Source organism: Hyla sarda, chromosome 8, assembly GCF_029499605.1.
Source record: "Hyla sarda isolate aHylSar1 chromosome 8, aHylSar1.hap1, whole genome shotgun sequence".
In the NCBI taxonomy this organism is placed as follows: Eukaryota; Metazoa; Chordata; class Amphibia; order Anura; family Hylidae; genus Hyla; species Hyla sarda.
Window position 1 is genome coordinate 216,506,239 of NC_079196.1, and position 23,760 is coordinate 216,529,998.

The 23,760-nt window shown below is 46.3% G+C and overlaps 1 protein-coding gene across 1 annotated transcript in view; it reads right to left on the reverse strand.

Moving 5' to 3' along the window:
* The window catches only part of MYO15A (myosin XVA), a 149,138-nt gene that overhangs the window by 7,565 nt on the left and 117,813 nt on the right, over positions 1-23,760 (reverse strand). Inside the window, exons 52-63 of the mRNA XM_056535537.1 lie at positions 22,332-22,404; positions 22,066-22,138; positions 17,291-17,364; positions 17,124-17,206; positions 16,812-16,942; positions 15,246-15,340; positions 5,208-5,285; positions 4,458-4,554; positions 4,144-4,304; positions 3,179-3,312; positions 743-876; positions 425-558 (exon numbers count right to left, since the gene is read on the reverse strand). Of these exons, the coding sequence (XP_056391512.1) occupies positions 425-558; positions 743-876; positions 3,179-3,312; positions 4,144-4,304; positions 4,458-4,554; positions 5,208-5,285; positions 15,246-15,340; positions 16,812-16,942; positions 17,124-17,206; positions 17,291-17,364; positions 22,066-22,138; positions 22,332-22,404 (1,267 nt within the window). The remainder of the gene's footprint in view (positions 1-424; positions 559-742; positions 877-3,178; positions 3,313-4,143; positions 4,305-4,457; positions 4,555-5,207; positions 5,286-15,245; positions 15,341-16,811; positions 16,943-17,123; positions 17,207-17,290; positions 17,365-22,065; positions 22,139-22,331; positions 22,405-23,760) is intronic.

Genomic DNA, 23,760 nt, shown 5'->3' on the forward strand with positions numbered 1-23,760 from the left:
TTTTCTTTTTGGAACACAGAGCTCTCTGCTGACATCACGAGCACAGTGCTCTCTGCTGACATCGCCGTCCATTTTAATAACTGTCCAGAGTAGGAGAAAAAATCCCAAACATTTGCTACTCTGGACAATTCCTAAAATGGACAGAGGTGTCAGCAGAGAGCACTGTGTTCCAAAAAGAAAATAATTTCCTCTATAGGATTCAGCAGCTAATAAATACTGGAAGGATTAAGATTTTTTAATAGAAGTAATTTACAAATCTGTTTAACTTTCTGGCACCAGTTGATAAAAAAAAAAAAAAAAAAATTGTTTTCCACCGGAGTACCGCTTTAAGTGTTCCGGTGGAATTCCGCATCCAAAGTTTTGTAGCGGAACTTCGGCTGTGTGTGCGTACAGCAGCGTAAATCCCATCGCCTTAGATACATACGTGGGTTTCTTTGTTGAGGAAGTTGAGCCCGTTCTGATTGATGGCCAGTATACAAGGGGAGATGACCATGTTATTGCTGCAGCTCTGGATGTAGAAGAAAGAGGAGCCGAACATGGGGAAAGCGCTGACCAGACCTGCAGAGGGGAGAGAGATAACATCTGCTACATCAGTCTTTTCCAACCAGGGTGCCTCCAGCTGTTGCAAAACTACAACTCCCAGCATGCCCGGACAGCCGTTGGCTGTCCGGGCATGCTGGGAGTTGTAGTTTTGCAACAGCTGGGGGCACCTTGGTTAGAAAACACTGAGCTCCATCCTTACCTAAGAACTGAGCCCGGCCCTGGTGAGGACTGAGAGGCTGGATCTGTTGCATGTGCTGCATCACCATGTTTAGCCAGGACTGAGGCTTCACCACCTTATAGTACTGGCTGGGGATGTAGTCCTGCACCTCCCGGCTGTAAGGAGAAAGGGACATATAATGGGGCGGAGCAAAGAGGACTACAACCCCTATCAGAAAAGAATCAGCAGGATGAGATAGTGAGTTCATGGGAGCATGAAAAACCTCATACAGTAGTAGAATCTCCCTTAGGGTCTATTCACACGTACAGTATTCTGCGCAGATTTTCTGCTGCAGATTTCAATGTAAACTGAATGACTTGAAATCCCGCGTATCAAACATGCACAGAATACTGTACGTGTGAATAGACCCTTAGGCTGCATTCACACCACGTTTTTGCAATACAGTTCCCGTATCAGGTTTTTGATGAAAAACGGATTCCTCAAAACCGGACTAAACTGTATCAAAACGTGTGTACAAATTTTAACCCGTATACGGTTTTTTAAAAATTATGTCCGGTTGCATCAGTTTTTTAAGAAAAAAACGTATACGTTTTAAACTTTTCACTCCATTTTGAATAAAGTTTCACTTGTTTGATTGCGCAGTTTTTTTTTCTTGGAATTTCAAAGTCAAAAACCGTATAGTGAAAACCGGATAGAACCGAACACACATACGGTTCTGTACGGTTCCCATTGATTTCCATGTTTAAAAAAAAATGTATACGGTTTGATACAGTTTTTCACCCGGACCAAAAAATGTGGTAGAGGGTACAGGGTAAAAAACTGACAAAACCCTACAGGATGCAAAACGGACTAAACCGGAAGATGCGTCTGACATACGGTTTACAATGTTAAGTCAATGCATATGGTTTTCTATATAGTTCCGTACGGTTTTTAACTTGAAACAGTATACGGGAACTGTATAACAAAAACGTGGTGTGCGTGCAGCCTTAGCGGCACCTCCCAATAGCGGACAGTTTTTTATTCCCCAGCAGAGTCCAATAAGACTTAATGCATTTGTTCCCTCATCCAATAGTGGACAAAACACTCCCAATAGGGGACAACCAGGCTTGTACACAGGACCACCGTCAGGGGGGTATAGCCAATACCCCAGAAAGGGGCCCGGGCTCCCAGCAGCCCCAGCACATAAGCAGAAGACCACTATTTAAACAGTGGTCTCCTGCTTCCGTATGTCCGTGGGCCACATCAATCCCCCCCTCCCCTCTGATCCCCCTGTGCTAAATCATCCCCCACCTTAATTACCCCCTGTGCCACATCATCTTTCTTTGATCCCCCTCTGCCATTTCATCCCCCCCTGTGCCATTTCATCCCCCCCTGTGCCATTTCATCCCCCCCTGTGCAAATTCATCACCCCTGTGCAAATTCATCACCCCCTCCTTACCACCCTCTGTGTCAGTTCTTTTCCCCCCTTTATCCCAACTGTGCCATTTCATCCCCCCTTTATCTCCCTGTGACACTCTATTCCCCCTGTGCCAAATCATCACACCCTTACCCCTTGTGCCACATCACTTTTTCCCTTCCCTCCTCCCCCTGTTGTTCTTCTTAACTGGCCAGCAGGCTCAGGTGCAGGGGCCCTCATTGGTTGGATATTCTCCTCAAGACCTCTGTGCTGCACTTCCTGAGAGCAGCAGCGGTGGCTGCTCACAGCCTCTCAGTGAGTGCAGCACATCAGAAGGACATCAGGAGAACATTCCAACATGCTTAGAGCCCCTGCACCTGAGCCTGCTGTCCAGGTAAGAAGAACAACAGGGGGAGGAGGAAAATGGAAAAGTGATGTGGCACACGAGGTGAGGGGGATGATTTGGCACAGTGGTAAGAAAGTGGCACAAAAAGATAAGGGGGGAATAAAATGGCACATAGGTGGTAAAAAGGGGGTGAGGAGTTTGCACAGAGGGTAATAAAGGGGGAATTTAATGGTACAGGGGGTATCAAGGTATCAAGGGGAAATTATGTGGCACTGGGGGTAAGGGGGAATGATTTGGCACAGGGCTCAAGGAGGAAAAATTGGCACAAGGGGATAAAGGGGGGGAATAAAATGGCACAGGGGGTTAAAGGGGGGGGGGGGGGGAGAATGAAGCGGCATTGGAGGGATCAAGAGGGGGAATAAAAAGGCACCGGGGGGGGGGGGGGGGGTGGAAACACATCTCTCAATAGAGGACACTTTTTTTCCACATGAGTGTCCACTATTGGGAGATTGTACTGTATATGAGATACACTGTAAACAAGGGATCTTTAAACTGTCAGTAGGTGGCGCTCAAATGTAGAGATTATATTTACATTTAATATATATATATATATATATATATATATATATATATATATATATATATATATAAAAGCATTATCAGGTATTGGAGAAATGATAAGACACAGGACAATTCTCCAAAGAGGAATACGCACGCGGTGGGCAGGTAGACGCTGTCCTTGGCACGATGCTGCAGGGCTGCCAGTCTGGATATCTGCTGAAACTGCTGCTCAGTGGGTTTAGCATGAGAAAAGACATTAAAGAGACCCTTCAGATAATCCGGTAACACCTGCAAAGGGAGAACATCAGAGTGAAGACAGGAAACTGAGACCCCAATTGTTATCATCCTGTACCCCAAGTGTTATCATCCTGTACCCCAAGTGTCATTATCCTGTACCCCAAGTGTCATTATCCTGTACCCCAAGTGTCATTATCCTGTACCCCAAGTGTTATTATCCTCTACCCCAAGTGTTATCATCCTGTACCCCAAGTGTTATCATCCTGTACCCCAAGTGTCATCATCCTGTACCCCAAGTGTCATCATCCTGTACCCCAAGTGTTATCATCCTGTACCCCAAGTGTTATCATCCTGTACCCCAAGTGTTATCATCCTGTACCCCAAGTGTTATCATCCTGTACCCCAAGTGTCATCATCCTGTACCCCAAGTGTCATCATCCTGTACTCCAAGTGTTATCATCCTGTACCCCAAGTGTCATTATCCTGTACCCCAAGTGTTATCATCCTGTACCCCAAGTGTTATCATCCTCTACCCCAAGTGTCATCATCCTGTACCCCAAGTGTCATCCTCCTGTACCCCAAGTGTCATCATCCTGTACCCCAAGTGTCATCATCCTGTACCCCAAGTGTTATCATCCTGTACCCCAAGTGTTATTATCCTGTACCCCAAGTGTCATCCTCCTGTACCCCAAGTGTCATCATCCTGTACCCCAAGTGTTATCATCCTGTACCCCAAGTGTTATCATCCTGTATCCAAGTGTCAGGATGTCATTGTGTGTAATTGTCATTAAGACATTATGCTTCTCCCCATATACAGCTCTTAGGACCCGATGTGGCTTCACCTCTTAGAATAGATCCCATAGGTTAATCTCCCCTCCATACCTGGTTATAGTGCATGGTCACATATAACTCGTTCTCAAACTTGAGCGGTTGTACCCAGATGACACGTCTGAACCAAAACATGTAGTTGCTGTCTATCTGCTCCATCTCTGCTGACACGTCCAGGATGTATTCCTTCCTGTTAATGGGTCTCACGTTCTGACCTGGTCACAGTAGAAATGCCACCAATAAATGATATGTATAATGTAGATTCCACTGAAATCAATTACAATGGTTTCTACAATTTCTGTACAGGGTCAGATTCCCATAGGTTTACACTACGGCCTAGTATAGTAAAGCAATGTCTCCTGACTTACCCCTATTGGTCACAGCAAAAATAGCATATTCATTATAAGCCTCGTCCCTGTGGACCCCCATCTCCGTGCAGACCTCCTCTATGACATCAAAGGCCACCTGCAAATACAACATCCACCTTATAGGATGGTGGTCTTCAAACTGCGGCCCTCCAGCTGATGCAAAACTACAACTCCCAGCATGCCCGGACAGCCGTTGGCTGTCCGGGCAAGCTGGGAGTTGTAGTTTTGCAACAGCTGGAGGGTTGCACTTTGGAAACCACTGTGTGCAAAAGTAAATCGTCTATATAGCGTAACCTGTGTAACTGCATGTATTCTGTAAACGCTCAAGACGTCAAGGTTCCGCATTATTCCAGATATCAAGATATAATATGCAATTATATACAATTATACATGCTGGGAGTTGTAGTTTTGCAACAGCTGGAGGGTTGCCCTTTGGAGACCACTGTGTGCAAAAGTAAATCGTCTATATAGCGTAACCTGTGTAACTGCATGTATTCTGTAAACGCTCAAGACTTCAGGGTTCCGCATTATTCCAGATATCAAGATATAATATGCAATTATATACATTTATACATGCTGGGAGTTGTAGTTTTGCAACAGCTGGAGGGTTGCCCTTTGGAGACCACTGTGTGCAAAAGTAAATCGTCTATATAGCGGAACCTATGTAACTGCATGTATTCTATAAATGCTCAAGACTTCAAGGTTCCGCATTATTCCAGATATCAAGATATAATATACAATTTCACTTACCGAACAAGTCTTTATCTTGAGATGTCGCTCAAGTCCTCCAGGGAGTAAAAACAGCTGCCTCTTGGAGCTTCTCCCGGCCTGTGGGTAAAGATGTTTTGCTTGTAAAATGACATAAGTGCTTAAAATTAGGAATAATAATTAGGTGTGAGCGCCGCCTCATGGTACCACATAGGTTCTGCAAGGCTAGACCAATCAAATAATAGAAAAAGTTGATTATCTGCCCTGTGATTGGCTGTACTTTACGCATCTGACCAATCACATGGTGAGCAGAATTGATTATCTGTCCTGTGATTGTCTATACTCTACTTGTCTGACCAATCACATAGAACACAGGATTGACTATCTGTACTGTGATTGTCTGCACCACCTAATAACTGGTTTAGTTAACACCAAGAGGTGTTTGGTGTATATTATCATTTTTTGCAACTGTTTAAGCCCCACCCCCATTTTACAGAGGCCACACACCCTAAAAATATGGCGAGCATGGGGGGAACCAAGTGAAAACTATCTGTAAATGTGGCACTTTTAACAAGCAGACCAATTTGAAAAAGAATAAGCAGAAAAAAATGGCCCTGAGTCCTTTAAATATCCTGCAGTCCTTATGGAGTTAAAGGGGTACTCCACTGGAAAACATTTTCTTGACTATGCTATTGTGCTGCCTGCCCTGACCTACTGCTATCCAGACTATGAGTTGCCTCATCTCCTCTGCTGCCTGTGTGGTCGAGCCGTGCCAGGGGTAGCGACCTGGGTGTCGCCTGCAGCTGCAAGCCCATCCTGCTTTGCGGCAGGCTCTGGTGAAGACCAGCGGCACCTTAGACTCCGCTCCCTGGTACGGTCCGAGTTATCTGCCACACAGGTCCAGCGGATCCACATACACCGGAGTTCCTGCCTTCAGAAACGTAAGTGTTAGGGTATGTTTACACTACAGTGTGTGAACGGAATCTCAGCTCGCTGAATCCAGCGAGCGGAGATTCAGCCTGGCAGCCGGCGGCGGCGGCGGTAGGACCGTGCGGCACTGAGCCGTCACCATTGACGGCTATGCAGCGCTCATGGACTTCTGCGCAAAGAATGAACATGTTCATTCTCTGTGCAGAACAATTTCAGTAGCGGAATTGTCCCATTTACACTAATGTTAAGTTCACACCACGGAATTCCGCGGAGAATTCCTTAGTGTGAACATACCCTTACACTGACATGGACAGAGGTGTCAGCAGTGAGCACTGTGGTCAGGCAGAAAGGAAATCCAAAAAGAAAAGAACTTCCTCTGTAGTATACAGCAGCTGATAAGTACTGGAAAGATTGGGATTTTTAATAGGAGTAATTTGCAAATCTGTGTAACTTTCTGGCACCAGTTGATTTAAAAGAAAATGTTGGAGTACCCCTTTAAGGTAAAAATCCGTGAAGTCACCTCCTGATCAGGGTTTCGTCTCCATCATAAGCAGATAGCACAGGATCCATGCATGCGAATCCCAGCCCATCATTCCCATCCTTGGTCTTCCTTTTCTCGCAGTCCCAGCACACGTGCCCCCGCCTCCTAGGGTGCGCACGTGCTGGAACTCTTACATTTAAAGGGCCAGTACTCATTTAATTAAGTGTATACACCTGCACCTTTTCTTTAAGTATCAGCTCCTCCCTTTGTTCCCGGACGGATCTTTGTTGCCTTGTGCCCTAGTGAAAGCTACTGTGTTCCTGATATCTGTTACCTGATTCTGCACCTGTGCCGCCTGCTCTGAACTACTGCTACCTTTACCTAGTCTTGCCAGTTTCCTTTTGTGCCACGCCACCTCCCAGCAACCTTTGTGGACGTGTCGTGCCAGGGGTAGCGACCTGGGTGCCGCCTGCCGCAGCAAGACCATCCTGCTTTGGTGAAAACCAGCGGCACCTTAGACTCCGCTCCCTGGCACGGCTCACATCATCATCCACACAGGCCCAGAGGATCCACCACCTGCCGTTACCCTTACAGTAATTCATTGTATGACTTGTAATGACGACTGAATGACGAATAAAGCTCTTTCAATACCTCCCATCCTAGAGTGGAATTCTGAATTAGCGGCTATAAAGCTGGAACTCCACTGAGGTTTTTTTTTGCAAAAACGCCATTAAAAACGCCAATTTCGCAGCCCGACGTTTTTTCAGTGAAAGAACGCTGCGGACAGATGTTAGATGCAAGTCAATAGTAAACTGCAAAATGACAGATTCACTTGGCGTTTTTCAGTTTGGCGTTTTCTTTTTCATCCTTTTGGCATTTTTCAGCAATTTTGGGCTCAGAGGCTGGATTTTCAAATCACCCGACAAAACCTAGTTTGGCGTTTTTTGCCCTGAAAAACGCCAAGAAAAATGCCATGTTGGTTTTAAATTTTGCGTTTTTGCAGGCGGTTTTTATTCTTTTTTGGACTTTGGCGATCCAAAAAAATTATGGAGATACCTTTTTTATTAAAATTTCATAGGGTACCATAACATTTTTTTATAAAAAGATACAGTAGTGATGGAAAAAATTGTATCTAACGAAATTTATCTTTTTTATTATTAAATGTTTATTCAGTTTTAAATAGGGATCAAATTATGTGAGCGGGTAAAGCACAAAAAATCTAGCCGACAATAATAAAAATGTAGTGTGTGTGTGTTTTTCCACTTTTTGTATTTTTTTAAAAACATTTTTTAGGTAGTACTACTCCCAGCATGGAACACACTGTTCTATGATGGGAGTAGTAGTACCTGTACTAATTGATAGATCGCCCGTTACGATCCTCTTGTATAATGTATAGATGCGGCTGCTCTTCTATGGTCCCCTGCACTCACGTATATATACACATATTCATATTTCCCGCAGAGAGCTGTGATTGGCCAGATGGTTCCAGCCAATCACAACTCTCTGTGAGAAATCGGAAATGTGTATATATATATATATATATATATATATATATATATATGCGTGCAGGGGACCATAGGAGAGCGCCGGCCACTGCATCCATACATTATACTGGAGGATCACAGTGAGTGTCAGGAGTGATACCCGCAGTGATCTTTCCTTAACTACAAGTACTACAACTCCCAACATGGAGCACACTCTGCTCCATGCTGGGAGCTGTAGTACTTGCATTAATAGACAGATTGCAGTGGGTGTCAGAAGTTACACTATTAATGCAGGTACTACAGCTCCCAGCATGGAGCAGAGTGTGCTCCATGTTGGGAGTAGTAGTACCTGCAGTAAGTGACAGATCACAGCGGGTATCACTACTGACACCCGATGTGATCGTCCTGTCTATAGCAGAGATGCAGAGCGGCTGTATACATCGCTCACACCCCTGCTCTGCACTGTACTCCGGGCCGGCCACTCATTCATTCATCTTTTCCTCAGAGCTGTGATTGGCTGCAACCATCCGGCCAATCACAGCTCTGGGTGGAAAATATGAACGGCCAGTGATGCGAATAGAGCAGAGGTGCGAGCGCTGTATAGAGCCTCTTCGCTTCTCTGCTATATAATGGACGATCGCATCGGGTGTCAGACTGACACCCGGGGCGATATGTCTATAATACAGGTACTACTACTCCCAGCATGGAACAGTGTGTTCCATGCTGGGAGTAGTAGTACTACATAAAAAATTGGGGGGGGGGGGGAAGAGAAAAAAAAGTTAAACACACACACATTTTACAAAAAAATGTATTACAATTTTGTTATAAAATTTTTTACATTTAGTTAAATACATTTTTACATCCCTACTGCATCCTTTTTATTTTTTTGATACTCAACTAGTTTGTAAAAAAAATGCAAAAAAAGGGCCAAAAAAGGCAAATTCCACACAAAGGTAGAAACGCCAGATAAAAACGCAAGAAAAAATGTCGAAACACAGGGTAAAACTGTGGCAGTTTTTCTGGCGTTTTTTTCTGGCGTTTTTATGCCACAAAAATCGCAGGGCAAAAATCTCAGTGGAGTCCTAGCCTTAGGAGAGCTGAGGAAATGATGGCGAGTGTTACGCCGAGCGCTCCGGGTCCCCGCTCCTCCCCGGAGCGCTCGCAACATCCTCGCAACTGCAGCGCCCCGGTCAGATCTGCTGACCGGGTGCGCTGCGATACCGCCCCCAGCCGGGATGCGATTCGCGATGCGGGTGGCGCCCGCTCGCGATGCGCACCCCGGCTCCCGTACCTGACTCGCTCTCCGTCGGTCCTGTCCCGGCGCGCGCGGCCCCGCTCCCTAGGGCGCGCGCGCGCCGGGTCTCTGCGATTTAAAGGGCCACTGCGCCACTGATTGGCGCAGTTGGCCTAATTAGTGTGTTCACCTGTGCACTCCCTATGTATACCTCACTTCCCCTGCACTCCCTCGCCGGATCTTGTTGCCATTGTGCCAGTGAAAGCGTTTCCTTGTGTGTTCCTAGCCTGTGTTCCAGACCTTCTGCCGTTGCCCCTGACTACGATCCTTGCTGCCTGCCCTGACCTTCTGCTACGTCCGACCTTGCTCTTGTCTTCTCCCTTGTACCGCGCCTATCTTCAGCAGTCAGAGAGGTTGAGCCGTTGCTAGTGGATACGACCTGGTTGCTACCGCCGCTGCAAGACCATTCCGCTTTGCGGCGGGCTCTGGTGAATACCAGTAGCAACTTAGAACCGGTCCACTAGCACGGTCCACGCCAATCCCTCTCTGGCACAGAGGATCCACCTCCTGCCAGCCGAATCGTGACAGTAGATCCGGCCATGGATCCCGCTGAAGTTCCACTGCCAGTTGTCGCCGACCTCACCACGGTGGTCGCCCAGCAGTCGCAACAGATAGCGCAACAAGGCCACCAGCTGTCTCAACTGACCGTGATGCTACAGCAGCTACTACCACAGCTTTAGCAATCATCTCCTCCGCCAGCTCCTGCACCTCCTCCGCAGCGAGTGGCCGCTTCCGGCCTACGACTATCCTTGCCGGATAAATTTGATGGGGACTCTAAGTTTTGCCGTGGCTTTCTTTCACAATGTTCCCTGCACCTGGAGATGATGTCGGACCAGTTTCCTACTGAAAGGTCTAAGGTGGCTTTCGTAGTCAGCCTTCTGTCTGGGAAAGCTCTGTCATGGGCCACACCGCTCTGGGACCACAATGACCCCGTCACTGCCTCTGTACACTCCTTCTTCTCGGAAATTCGAAGTGTCTTTGAGGAACCTGCCCGAGCCTCTTCTGCTGAGACTGCCCTGCTGAACCTGGTCCAGGGTAATTCTTCCGTTGGCGAGTACGCCATCCAATTCCGTACTCTTGCTTCCAAATTATCCTGGAATAATGAGGCCCTCTGCGCGACCTTTAAAAAAGGCCTATCCAGCAACATTAAAGATGTTCTGGCCGCACGAGAAATTCCTGCTAACCTGCATGAACTTATTCATCTAGCCACTCGCATTGACATGCGTTTTTCCGAAAGGCGTCAGGAGCTCCGCCAGGATATGGACTTTGTTCGCACGAGGCGTTTTTTCTCCCCGGCTCCTCTCTCCTCTGGTCCTCTGCAATCCGTTCCTGTGCCTCCCGCCGTGGAGGCTATGCAAGTTGACCGGTCTCGCTTGACACCTCAAGAGAGGACACGACGCCGCATGGAGAATCTTTGCCTGTACTGTGGCGGTACCGAATACTTCCTGAAGGATTGTCCTATCCGTCCTCCCCGCCTGGAAAGACGTACGCTGACTCCGCACAAAGGTGAGACAGTTCTTGATGTCAACTCTGCTTCTCCACGCCTTACTGTGCCTGTGCGGATATCTGCCTCTACCTTCTCCTTCTCTACTATGGCCTTCTTGGATTCCGGATCTGCAGGAAATTTTATTTTGGCCTCTCTCATCAACAGGTTCAACATCCCGGTGACCAGTCTCGCCAGACCCCTCTACATCAATTGTGTTAACAATGAAAGATTGGACTGTACCGTGCGTTACCGCACGGAACCCCTCCTAATGTGCATCGGACCTCATCACGAAAAAATTGAGTTTTTGGTCCTCTCCAATTGCACTTCCGAAATTCTTCTTGGATTACCGTGGCTTCAACGCCATTCCCCAACCCTTGATTGGTCCACAGGAGAGATCAAGAGCTGGGGTACTTCTTGTTTCAAGGACTGTCTTAAACCGGTTCCCAGCACTCCCTGCCGTGACCCTGTGGTTCCCCCTGTAACCGGTCTCCCTAAGGCTTATATGGACTATGCTGACGTGTTTTGCAAAAAGCAAGCTGAGACTTTACCTCCTCACAGGCCTTATGACTGTCCTATTGACCTCCTCCCGGGCACTACTCCACCCCGGGGCAGAATTTATCCTCTGTCCACCCCAGAGACTCTTGCTATGTCTGAATACATCCAGGAAAATTTAAAAAAGGGGTTTATCCGCAAATCCTCCTCTCCTGCCGGAGCTGGATTTTTTTTTGTGTCCAAAAAAGATGGCTCCCTACGTCCTTGCATTGATTACCGCGGACTTAATAAAATCACGGTAAAGAACCGCTACCCTCTACCTCTTATCTCAGAACTCTTTGACCGCCTTCAAGGTGCCCACATCTTTACCAAACTGGACTTAAGAGGTGCTTATAATCTCATCCGCATCAGGGAGGGGGATGAATGGAAAACGGCATTTAACACCAGAGATGGACACTTTGAGTATCTGGTCATGCCCTTTGGCCTGTGCAACGCCCCTGCCGTCTTCCAAGACTTTGTTAATGAAATTTTTCGTGATCTCTTATATTCCTGTGTTGTTGTGTATCTGGACGATATTCTGATTTTTTCTGCCAACTTAGAAGAACACCGCCAGCAGGTCCGCATGGTTCTTCAGAGACTTCGAGACAATCAACTTTATGCTAAAATGGAGAAAATGTTTGAATGTCAATCTCTTCCTTTCCTAGGATACTTGGTCTCTGGCCAGGGATTACAAATGGACCCGGATAAACTCTCTGCCGTCTTAGATTGGCCACGCCCCTCCGGACTCCGTGCTATCCAACGTTTTTTGGGGTTCGCCAATTATTACAGACAATTTATTCCACACTTTTCCACTATTGTGGCTCCCATCGTGGCTTTAACCAAGAAGAATGCCAATCCCAAGTCCTGGTCTCCCAAAGCGGAAGACGCATTTAAACGGCTCAAGTCTGCCTTTTCTTCTGCTCCCGTGCTCTCCAGACCTGACCCATCTAAACCCTTCCTATTGGAGGTTGATGCCTCCTCAGTGGGAGCTGGTGCGGTCCTTCTACAAAAAAATTCTTCCGGGCATGCTGTTACTTGTGGTTTTTTTTCTAGGACCTTCTCTCTGGCGGAGAGGAACTACTCCATCGGGGATCGAGAACTTCTGGCCATTAAATTGGCGCTTGAGGAATGGAGGCATCTGCTGGAGGGATCAAAATTTCCAGTTATCATTTACACCGATCACAAGAATCTCTCCTATCTCCAGTCTGCCCAACGGCTGAACCCTCGCCAGGCCAGGTGGTCGTTGTTCTTTGCCCGTTTTAACTTTGAAATTCATTTTCGCCCTGCCGACAAGAACATTAGGGCCGATGCTCTCTCTCGTTCCTCGGATGCCTCGGAAGTAGAGGTCTCTCCGCAACACATCATTCCTCCTGACTGTCTGATCTCCACTTCTCCAGCCTCCATCAGGCAAACTCCTCCTGGGAAGACCTTCGTTTCTCCACGCCAACATCTCGGGATTCTCAAATGGGGTCACTCCTCCCACCTCGCAGGCCATGCAGGCATCAAAAAGTCCTTGCAACTCATCTCTCGTTTCTATTGGTGGCCAACTCTGGAGACGGATGTTGTTGATTTTGTGCGGGCCTGTACTGTCTGTGCCCGGGATAAGACTCCTCGCCAGAAGCCTGCTGGTCTCCTTCATCCTCTGCCTGTCCCCGAACAGCCTTGGTCTCTGATTGGTATGGACTTTATTACAGACCTACCCCCATCCCGTGGCAACACTGTTGTTTGGGTGGTCGTTGATCGATTTTCCAAGATGGCCCATTTTATTCCTCTTCCTGGTCTTCCTTCAGCGCCTCAGTTGGCAAAACAATTTTTTGTACACATTTTTCGTCTTCACGGTTTGCCCACGCAGATCGTCTCGGATAGAGGCGTCCAATTCGTGTAAAAATTCTGGAGGGCTCTCTGTAAACAACTCAAGATTAAATTAAACTTCTCTTCTGCTTATCATCCTCAATCCAATGGGCAAGTAGAAAGAATTAACCAGGTCCTGGGTGACTATTTACGGCATTTTGTTTCCTCCCGCCAGGATGACTGGGCAGATCTTCTACCATGGGCCGAATTCTCATACAACTTCAGAGTCTCTGAATCTTCTGCTAAATCCCAATTTTTCGTGGTGTACGGCCGTCACCCTCTTCCTCCCCTCCCTACTCCCTTGCCCTCTGGTTTGCCCGCTGTGGATGAAGTGACTCGTGATCTTTCCACCATATGGAAAGAGACCCAAAATTCTCTTTTACAGGCTTCATCTCGCATGAAAAGGTTTGCCGATAAGAAAAGAAGAGCTCCCCCCATTTTTTCTCCCGGAGACAAGGTATGGCTCTCCGCTAAATATGTCCGCTTTCGTGTCCCCAGTTACAAACTGGGACCAAGCTATCTTGGTCCTTTCAAAGTCTTGTGCCAGATCAATCCTGTCTCTTACAAACTTCTTCTTCCTCCTTCTCTTCGTATTCCTAATGCCTTTCATGTCTCTCTCCTTAAACCACTCATCATCAACCGTTTCTCTCCCAAACTTGTTTCTCCCACTCCTGTTTCCGGTTCTTCTGACATCTTCTCTGTGAAGGAGATACTGGCCTCCAAGACGGTCAGAGGAAAAAAAATTTTTTTGGTTGATTGGGAGGGCTGTGGTCCTGAAGAGAGATCCTGGGAACCTGAGGAAAATATCCTAGACAAAAGTCTGGTCCTCAGGTTCTCAGGCTCCAAGAAGAGGGGGAGACCCAAGGGGGGGGGTACTGTTACGCCGAGCGCTCCGGGTCCCCGCTCCTCCCCGGAGCGCTCGCAACATCCTCGCAACTGCAGCGCCCCGGTCAGATCTGCTGACCAGGTGCGCTGCGATACCGCCCCCAGCCGGGATGCGATTCGCGATGCGCACCCCGGCTCCCGTACCTGACTCGCTCTCCGTCGGTCCTGTCCCGGCGCGCGCGGCCCCGCTCCCTAGGGCGCGCGCGCGCCGGGTCTCTGCGATTTAAAGGGCCACTGCGCCACTGATTGGCGCAGTTGGCCTAATTAGTGTGTTCACCTGTGCACTCCCTATGTATACCTCACTTCCCCTGCACTCCCTCGCCGGATCTTGTTGCCATTGTGCCAGTGAAAGCGTTTCCTTGTGTGTTCCTAGCCTGTGTTCCAGACCTTCTGCCGTTGCCCCTGACTACGATCCTTGCTGCCTGCCACGACCTTCTGCTACGTCCGACCCTGCTCTTGTCTACTCCCTTGTACCGCGCCTATCTTCAGCAGTCAGAGAGCTTGAGCCGTTGCTAGTGGATACGACCTGGTTGCTACCGCCGCTGCAAGACCATTCCGCTTTGCGGCGGGCTCTGGTGAATACCAGTAGCAACTTAGAACCGGTCCACTAGCACGGTCCACGCCAATCCCTCTCTGGCACAGAGGATCCACCTCCTGCCAGCCGAATCGTGACAGCGAGGACACGTGGACTATTACATATGTATGATCAGACATGGGGGAAATGGACGATCTTTATGGAGACACCTTTAGCTTACTCTATAGTCCTAAATGGTAGCACGGGAAAATATTCAGCCGGGAGGGAGGCACCTCTGCATAGGGGGTTCTTAGGTTTGACTCTTCCCTTTTTTTTTTTTTTTTATTCTCGCCCTTTTTTCTCTTTTTTTTTTCTTTTTCTTTCTCCATCTTTTTGTTTTAGGTATTATTTTTCTTTTGTGACGATATGATTGCTGTTATGATTGGAGGACTCCAATCATGAATATAGTATAAATAGTATGAATATGTATGCATATACACATAGGGGGGAAAAATCACATGTAGTGGCTTATTATGATCTGTTAACTTTTTTGTTTGCTTTATAAAAATAAACTTGAATAAAAAGTATTTAAACATATATATATCTATTTCTTCTACCACTTACCACCATGGCTTTAAGTTCCATTGCACTTGGGTGTTCGGATCGCCCTCCATACTGCAGGGTCTTATGCAGGTTCTGCTCACAGGCTTTTGCGATCCCTGGTTAAGGGTGGACAGATAAGTATTTGGGGGGGGGGGGGGGGGGGTCAGGATACATTATATTAGTTATAAAAAGACTTGTAGGGTAATGCACAAGTAATAGGGAAAAGGGTGGAAAACATCAGCAGTCAGAAGAGGTTCCCGAAGCTTATGAATAAGGCTTGATGCTGAAACGCGTCAAATTGTAATCTGTGAATATACATATGGTTTTAAACTTTTCTAACAGTGTTTCCCAGTCATTGGGCCTCCAGCTGTTGCAAAACTACAACGCCCAGCATGCCCGGACTGCCGAAGGCTGTCCGGGAATGCTGGGAATTGTGGTTTTGCAACAGCTGGAGGCATACTGATTGAAAAACTCTGCCTTAGGAAAACACTGATTGGAAAACACTGCCTGAGGCTTCAGGAGATGGGGAAAGCTGGGTGGCAGGCAGTATTCATGCCACCCTGCTTTCCCAATCTCCTGAAGAGCTCCAGTCTCCTGGGAATTGTAGTTTTGCAACAGCTGGAGGCATACTGATTGGAAAAAACTGCCTTAAGAAAACATTAATTGGAAAACACTTCCTGAGGCTTCAGGAGATATGCGTGCCACCCTGCTTTCCCAGTCTCCTGAAGAGCTCCAGTCTCCTGGGATTTTTTGTTTTGCAACATCTGAAGGCATACTGATTGGAAAACACTGCCTTAGGCTTCAGGAGATGGGGGAAGCTGGGTGGCAGGCAGTATGGATGCCACCCTGCTTTCCCAGTCTCCTGAAGAGCTCCAGTCACCTGGGAATTGTAGTTTTGCAACAGTTGGAGGGATACTGATTGAAAAACTCTGCCTTAGGAAAACACTGATTGGAAAACACTGCCTGAGGCTTCAGGAGATGGGGAAAGCTGGGTGGCAGGCAGTATGCATGCTACCCTGCTTTCCCAGTCTCCTGAAGAGCTCCAGTCTCCTGGGAATTGTAGTTTTGCAACAGGTGGAGGCATACTGATTGGAAAACACTGATTGGAAAACACTGATTGGAAAACACTGCCCGAGGCTTCAGGAGATTGGGAAAGCTGGGTGGCAGGTAGTATTCATGCCCCCTTGCTTTCCCAGTCTCCTGAAGAGCTCCAGTCTCCTGGGAATTGTAGTTTTACAACAGCTGGAGGAATACTGATTGGAAAACACTGATTGGAAAACACTGCCTGAGGCTTCAGGAGATGGAGAAAGCTGGGTGGCAGGCAGTATGCGTGCCACCCTGCTTTCCCACTCTCTTGAAGAGCTCCAGTATCTTGGGAGTTTTAGCAACAGCTGGATGCATACTGATTGGGAAATATTGCTTTATAATAAAGAGGAAGTTGTATTGGATACCGTGCTCCAGGTCGGCCAAGAACACTAGGATTCCAAGGTAGATGAAAACTACAACTCCCAGCATGCCCTGACATCTAAAGAGCCCCAGGTTGGGTAACCCTGGTATAGAGAGTGTAGGCTGGAATGTTTTGGTTACCTTGGAAGTGCAGGCCGGGGCTTCGGCACGTATCCTGAAAGAACTTGAACAGGTATGGCTTGAGGACTTCGGAGCATCTGTGATACGCGGTAAGGATGTACAGGAGCCGCCATCCACGCTGACAACTGTCCCTATGATACAACCAAGGCTCACACATCACAGGACCCACCGTGTGCCCCATTTTTTAAGAAGAAAAGCACTCAAATTAATTGTTGTCCCAACAGGCCAATGCATTGCTGGACATTCATTGTATAGGGATCACTATTTGGCAGGTAATATATGGGGCAGGACCACGCAGCGTAGATGACTTACGTCTTGGTGCTGGAGTTGTCGGTTATCTGTTTTATGATCTGACAGTAGCCTTCGTCCTTCAGGACCTCGTGGTCCCCGCACAACTACAACGACAAGGAGCAAAGAGTCCAAAAAACGAATTCATGATATGTGCTGTGATGTGTCTGTCGCGGGCAAATAGTCTCTACCTTCAGGACTGTACACACGGCGTCCAGTTCAGACTGACCCTTCATCGGCGCGTCCCCCATAAACCTCATCACAGCTGCAGAAAAAGAGAATGAGACGTGAGTATACCAGGGGGGCATCAAGTTTTCTGTTAGGGTAGTAGTCCTCAACCTGCGGACCTCCAGATGTTGCAAAACTACAACTCCCAGCATGCCCGGACAGCCAACGGCTGTCCGGGCATGCTGGGAGTTGTAGTTTTGCAACATCTGGAGGTCCGCAGGTTGAGGACCACTGTGTTAGGGGAATCTACACTCACTGGCCACTTTATTAGTTACACCTGCTCAATTGCTTCTTAAAGGGGTACTCCATTGGACAACAAAAAAGTTAAACAGATTTGTAAATTACATTTATTTAAAAATCTTAAAGGGGTACTCCGGTGAAAACCTTTTTTCTTTTAAATCAACTGGTGGCAGAAAGTTAAACATATTTGTAAATTACTTCAATTAACAAATCTTAATCCTTCCAGTACTTATTAGCTGCTGAATGCTACAGAGGAAATTCCTTTCTTTTTGGAACACTGAAGACATCACGAGCACAGTGCTCTCTGCTGACATCTCTGTCCATTTTAGTAACCATGCATAGCAGATGTATGCTAAGGGCAGCATGGTGGCTCAGTGGTTAGCACTGCTGCCTTGCAGTGCTGGGGACTTGGGTTCAAATCCCACTAAGGACAACAATAAATAAAGAGTTGTTATTATTTATTATTATTATTATTATTATTATTATTATAACGTCAGCAGAGAGAACTGTGCTCATGATGTCATCAGAGAACATTCCAAAAAGAAAAGAAATTCCTCTGTAGTCTTCAGCAGCTAATAAGTACAGGAAGGATTAAGATTTTTTAATAGAAGTCATTTACAAATAGGTTTAACTTTCTGCCACCAGTTGATTTAAAAGAAAAAAGGTTTTCACTGGAGTACCCCTTTAATCCTTCTAGTACTTATTAGCTGCTGTATGCTCCAGAGGAAGTTGTGTAGTTCTTTCCAGTCTGACCACAGTGCTCTTTGCTGACACCTCTGTCCATATCGGCAACTGTCCAGAGCAGGAGAGGGTTTCTATGGGGATTTGCTTGTACTCTGGACAGTTCCTGATACGGACAGAGGTGTCAGCAGAGAGCACTGTGGTCAGACAGAAAAGAACTCCAGAAAGAAATACAACTTCCTCTGGGGCATACAGCAGAAGATTTTTAACTTCCTTTTAATTGTTTAACTTTCTGGCACCAGTTGATCTGAAAAAAAAAAATAGTTTTCCACTGGAGTACCCCTTTAACACAAATAGCTAAACAGCCAATCACCTGGCTGGCAAATCAATGCATTTAGGCACGTAGACGTGGTCAAGATGACATACTGAAGATCTAACCTCAGAATGAGGAAGAAAGGGGATGTCAGAGGAGAATGGGCAGACTGGTTTCAGAAAACGCTGATGTCAGAGGTGAATGGGCAGACTGGTTCCAGAAAACGGAAAGGCAACAGTTATCTCTGCCACAGCAGTGTGCACCCGTGTTTTAGGTAGTTGTGCTGGCTATTTTTCTATTTGTTTTGCTGTGCAAGTTAGGGGGAGCAACACCCTCTTTAGCCGTGCACCCTTCCCTGTTCACAGGAGGTTTTTTAAATTGAAAGTGGATCCTGCATGTCACCCAGTCAGAGGCCATATGCCCAGCAGAGGTGAGTGGAATGAACATGTTAGGGTCCCATCCAAAGTGAGACCACCTCCGCGTGATGGATGGGGGACACGTTTTGATCAAAAGGTGCGCTAAGAGCCTCCATTTATTGACCAAGATGCTGCTGCAACCTTATTTTTTGGTTACAACCAAGATCTGCAGAATACTATCTCTGACCGCACAACACGTTCAACCTTGAAGCAGATGGGCTACAGCAGCAAAAGACCAGACCGGTCTGAGGCTACAATTCACACAGGAACCAAAACCGGAAATGGAGACTGGAAGAACGTTGTCTGGTCTGAGGAGTCTCCATTCCAGCGGTGACATTTGATGACAGGGTCAGAATTTGGTGTAAACAACATAAATCATGGATCCCTCCTGCCTTGTATCAGGTTCAGGCTGGTGGGGGTGTAATGGTGCGGGGGACATTTTCTGGGCACTTTGGGCCCCTTAGTAACAATTGATCCTGTTATAAACACCACAGTCTACCTGAGTATTGTTACTGACCATGTCCGTCCCTTTATGACCACAGTGGACCCATCTTCTGATGATACTTCCAGCAGGATAATGCCCCATGTCACATGACATCATCTCATACAGGACAATGAGGTCACATGACATCATCTCATACAGGACAATGAGGTCACATGATATCATCTCATACAGGACAATAAGGTCACATGTCATCATCTCATACAGGACAACGAGGTCACATGTCATCATCTCATACAGGACAACGAGGTCACATGACATCATCTCATACAGGACAATGAGGTCACATGACTCCAATGGCCTCCAAAGTCACCAGATCTCATCCTATAGATCACCGCTGGGATGTGGTGGAACCGGAGATTCTCATCATGGATCCGACAAATCTACAGCAACTGTGTGATGTCATCATGTCCATATGGAGGAACTGTGTGGTGTCATCATGTCCATATGGAGGAACTGTGTGATGTCATCATGTCTATATGGAGGAACTGTGTGATGTCATCATGTCCATATGGAGGAACTGTGTGATGTCATCATGTCTATATGGAGGAACTGTGTGATGTCATCATGTCCATATGGAGGAACTATGTGATGTCATCATGTCCATATGGAGGAACTATGTGATGTCATCATGTCTATATGGAGGAACTGTGTGATGTCATCATGTCTATATGGAGGAACTGTGTGATGTCATCATGTCCATATGGAGGAACTGTGTGATGTCATCATGTCCATATGGAGGAACTGTGTGATGTCATCATGTCCATATGGAAGAACTGTGATGTCATCATGTCCATATGGGGGAACTGTGTGATGTCATCATGTCCATATGGGGGAACTGTGTGATGTCATCATGTCCATATGGAGGAACTGTGTGATGTCATCATGTCTATATGGAGGAACTGTGTGATGTCATCATGTCCATATGGAGGAACTGTGTGATGTCATCATGTCCATATGGAGGAACTGTGTGATGTCATCATGTCCATATGGAGGAACTGTGTGATATCATCATGTCCATATGGAGGAACTGTGTGATGTCATCATGTCCATATGGAGGAACTGTGTGATGTCATCATGTCCATATGGAGGAACTGTGTGATATCATCATGTCCATATGGAGGAACTGTGTGATGTCATCATGTCCATATGGGGGAACAGTGTGATGTCATCATGTCTATATGGGGGAACTGTGTGATGTCATCATGTCCATATGGAGGAACTGTGTGATGTCATCATGTCCATATGGAGGAACTGTGTGATGTCATCATGTCTATATGGAGGAACTGTGTGATGTCATCATGTCCATATGGGGGAACTGTGTGATGTCATCATGTCTATATGGAGGAACTGTGTGATGTCATCATGTCCATATGGAGGAACTGTGTGATGTCATCATGTCCATATGGAGGAATTGTGTGATGTCATCATGTCCATATGGAGGAACTGTGTGATGTCATCATGTCTATATGGAGGAACTGTGTGATGTCATCATGTCTATATGGAGGAACTGTGTGATGTCATCATGTCTATATGGAGGAACTGTGTGATGTCACCATGTCTATATGGAGGAACTGTGTGATGTCATCATGTCCATATGGGGGAACTGTGTGATGTCATCATGTCCATATGGGGGAACTGTGTGATGTCATCATGTCTATATGGGGGAACTGTGTGATGTCATCATGTCTATATGGAGGAACTGTGTGATGTCATCATGTCCATATGGGGGAACTGTGTGATGTCATCATGTCCATATGGGGGAACTGTGTGATGTCATCATGTCCATATGGAGGAACTGTGTGATGTCATCATGTCCATATGGAGGAACTGGGTGATGTCATCATGTCCATATGGAGGAACTGTGTGATGTCATCATGTCCATATGGGGGAACTGTGTGATGTCATCATGTCCATATGGAGGAACTGTGTGATGTCATCATGTCCATATGGAGGAACTGGGTGATGTCATCATGTCCATATGGAGGAACTGTGTGATGTCATCATGTCCATATGGAGGAACTGTGTGATGTCATCATGTCCATATGGAGGAACTGTGTGATGTCATCATGTCCATATGGAGGAACTGTGTGATGTCATCATGTCCATATGGAGGAACTGTGTGATGTCATCATGTCTATATGGAGGAACTGTGTGATGTCATCATGTCTATATGGAGGAACTGTGTGATGTCATCATGTCCATATGGAGGAACTGTGTGATGTCATCATGTCCATATGGAGGAACTGTGTGATGTCATCATGTCTATATGGAGGAACTGTGTGATGTCATCATGTCCTTATGGAGGAACTGTGTGATGTCATCATGTCTATATGGAGGAACTGTGTGATGTCATCATGTCTATATGGAGGAACTGTGTGATGTCATCATGTCCATATAGAGAAACTGTGTGATGTCATCATGTCCATTTAGACCAAAATATCTGTATAAAGTTTCCAGAACCTTGTAGAAAGTATAAAGCAGGGCTGACCCGGGACAAGGTGTACCTAATAAAGTGGTCAGTGACTGTATATGGAGCATATTAAGTAACTCAGGTAATGTACCAGGAATTAGCCATATTCTTACCCAGGAAAAGTTCAGAGGCGATTCTGTTCATGCTGCTGTCGCTGAACTCAATAAGTGACTCTTGTATTGGATTCTGGGTGGACATGGAGTAACATTAAATTCAGGTCATATTAACCATTGCTTAAACAGTGTGCCTCTGGCTGTTGCAAGACTACAACTCCCAGCATGCCCGGACAGCCTTCGGCTGTCCGGGCATACTGGGAGTTGTAGTTTTGCAACAGCTGGAGGCACATTGATTGGAAAACACTGTCTTATTAGTATCTCACCTTGGTAAACTTCATCATATCCGCCGGGTCTTTGAACTCATGACTTTTCTTTGAACCCTGTTTAGAAGATTCTCTGGAATAGAAGGAAATGTATATTGGTTGCATATCCAGTATGTTTAGACTGAGGACCAAGACATTACACATATGGATGCAACAACAAACAAACCAAGGGCTTGACGTCTGGCACCTTCAATAATCAGGTCTGTAGTTTTAGTAATGGCTCTATCTAGTGTTATGGCTCACTACAGCTATTGGAGTAAATCGGACTGAACTGCAAGACCAGATGCAGCCACTACCAAACTGTATTTCCATAAAACCTCCTTCAAGTAACATTTGGCCACAGGTTCCTGATCCCATAGAGATAGCAGCAGTATACAGATAGAGCTGGAGGGGGTGTATAACTACTATATATCCAATATCCTGATCCCATAGAAATAGCAGCAGCAGTATACAGATAGAGCTGGAGGGGAGGCGTATAACTAATATATATATATTGATCCTATAGAGATAGCAGCAGTATACAGATAGAGCTGGAGGGGGGTGTATAACTACTATATATCCTTATCCCATAGAAATAGCAGCAGCAGTATACAGATAGAGCTGGAGGGGTGTGTATAACTACTATATATCCTGATCCCATAGAGATAGCAGCAGTATACAGATAGAGCTGGAGGGGTGTGTATAACTACTATATATCCTGATCCCATAGAGATAGCAGCAGCATACAGATAGAGCTGGAGGGGTGTGTATAACTAATATATATCCTGATCCCATAGACATAGCAGCAGTATACAGAGAGAGCTGGAAGGGGGTGTATAACTACTATATATCCTCATTCCATAGAGATAGCAGCAGTATACAGATAGAGCTGGAGTGGAGGTGATTATCTGTATACTGCTGCTATCTCTATGGGACCAGGATATATAGTAGTTAGAGCTGGAGGGGAGATGTATAACTACTATATATTCTGATCCCATAGCGATAGCAGCAGCAGTATACAGATAGAGCTGGAGAGGAGTTGTATAACTACTATATATATTGATCCTATAAAGATAGCAGCAGTATACAGATAGAGCTGGAGAGGAGGTGTATAACTACTATATATCCTGATCCCATAGAGAAAGCAGCCGCAGTATACAGATAGAGCTGGAGTGGAGATGATTAACTACTATATATCCCGGTCCCATAGAGATAGCAGCAGTATACAGATAGAGCTGGAGGGGAGGTGTATAACTACTATATATTCTGATCCCATAGCGATAGCAGCAGCAGTATACAAATAGAGCTGGAGGGGAGGTGTATAACTACTATATATTCTGATCCCATAGCGATAGCAGCAGCAGTATACAAATAGAGCTGGAGGGGAGGTATATAACTATTATATATCCTGATCTCATAGCGATAGCAGCAGCATACGGATAGAGCTGGA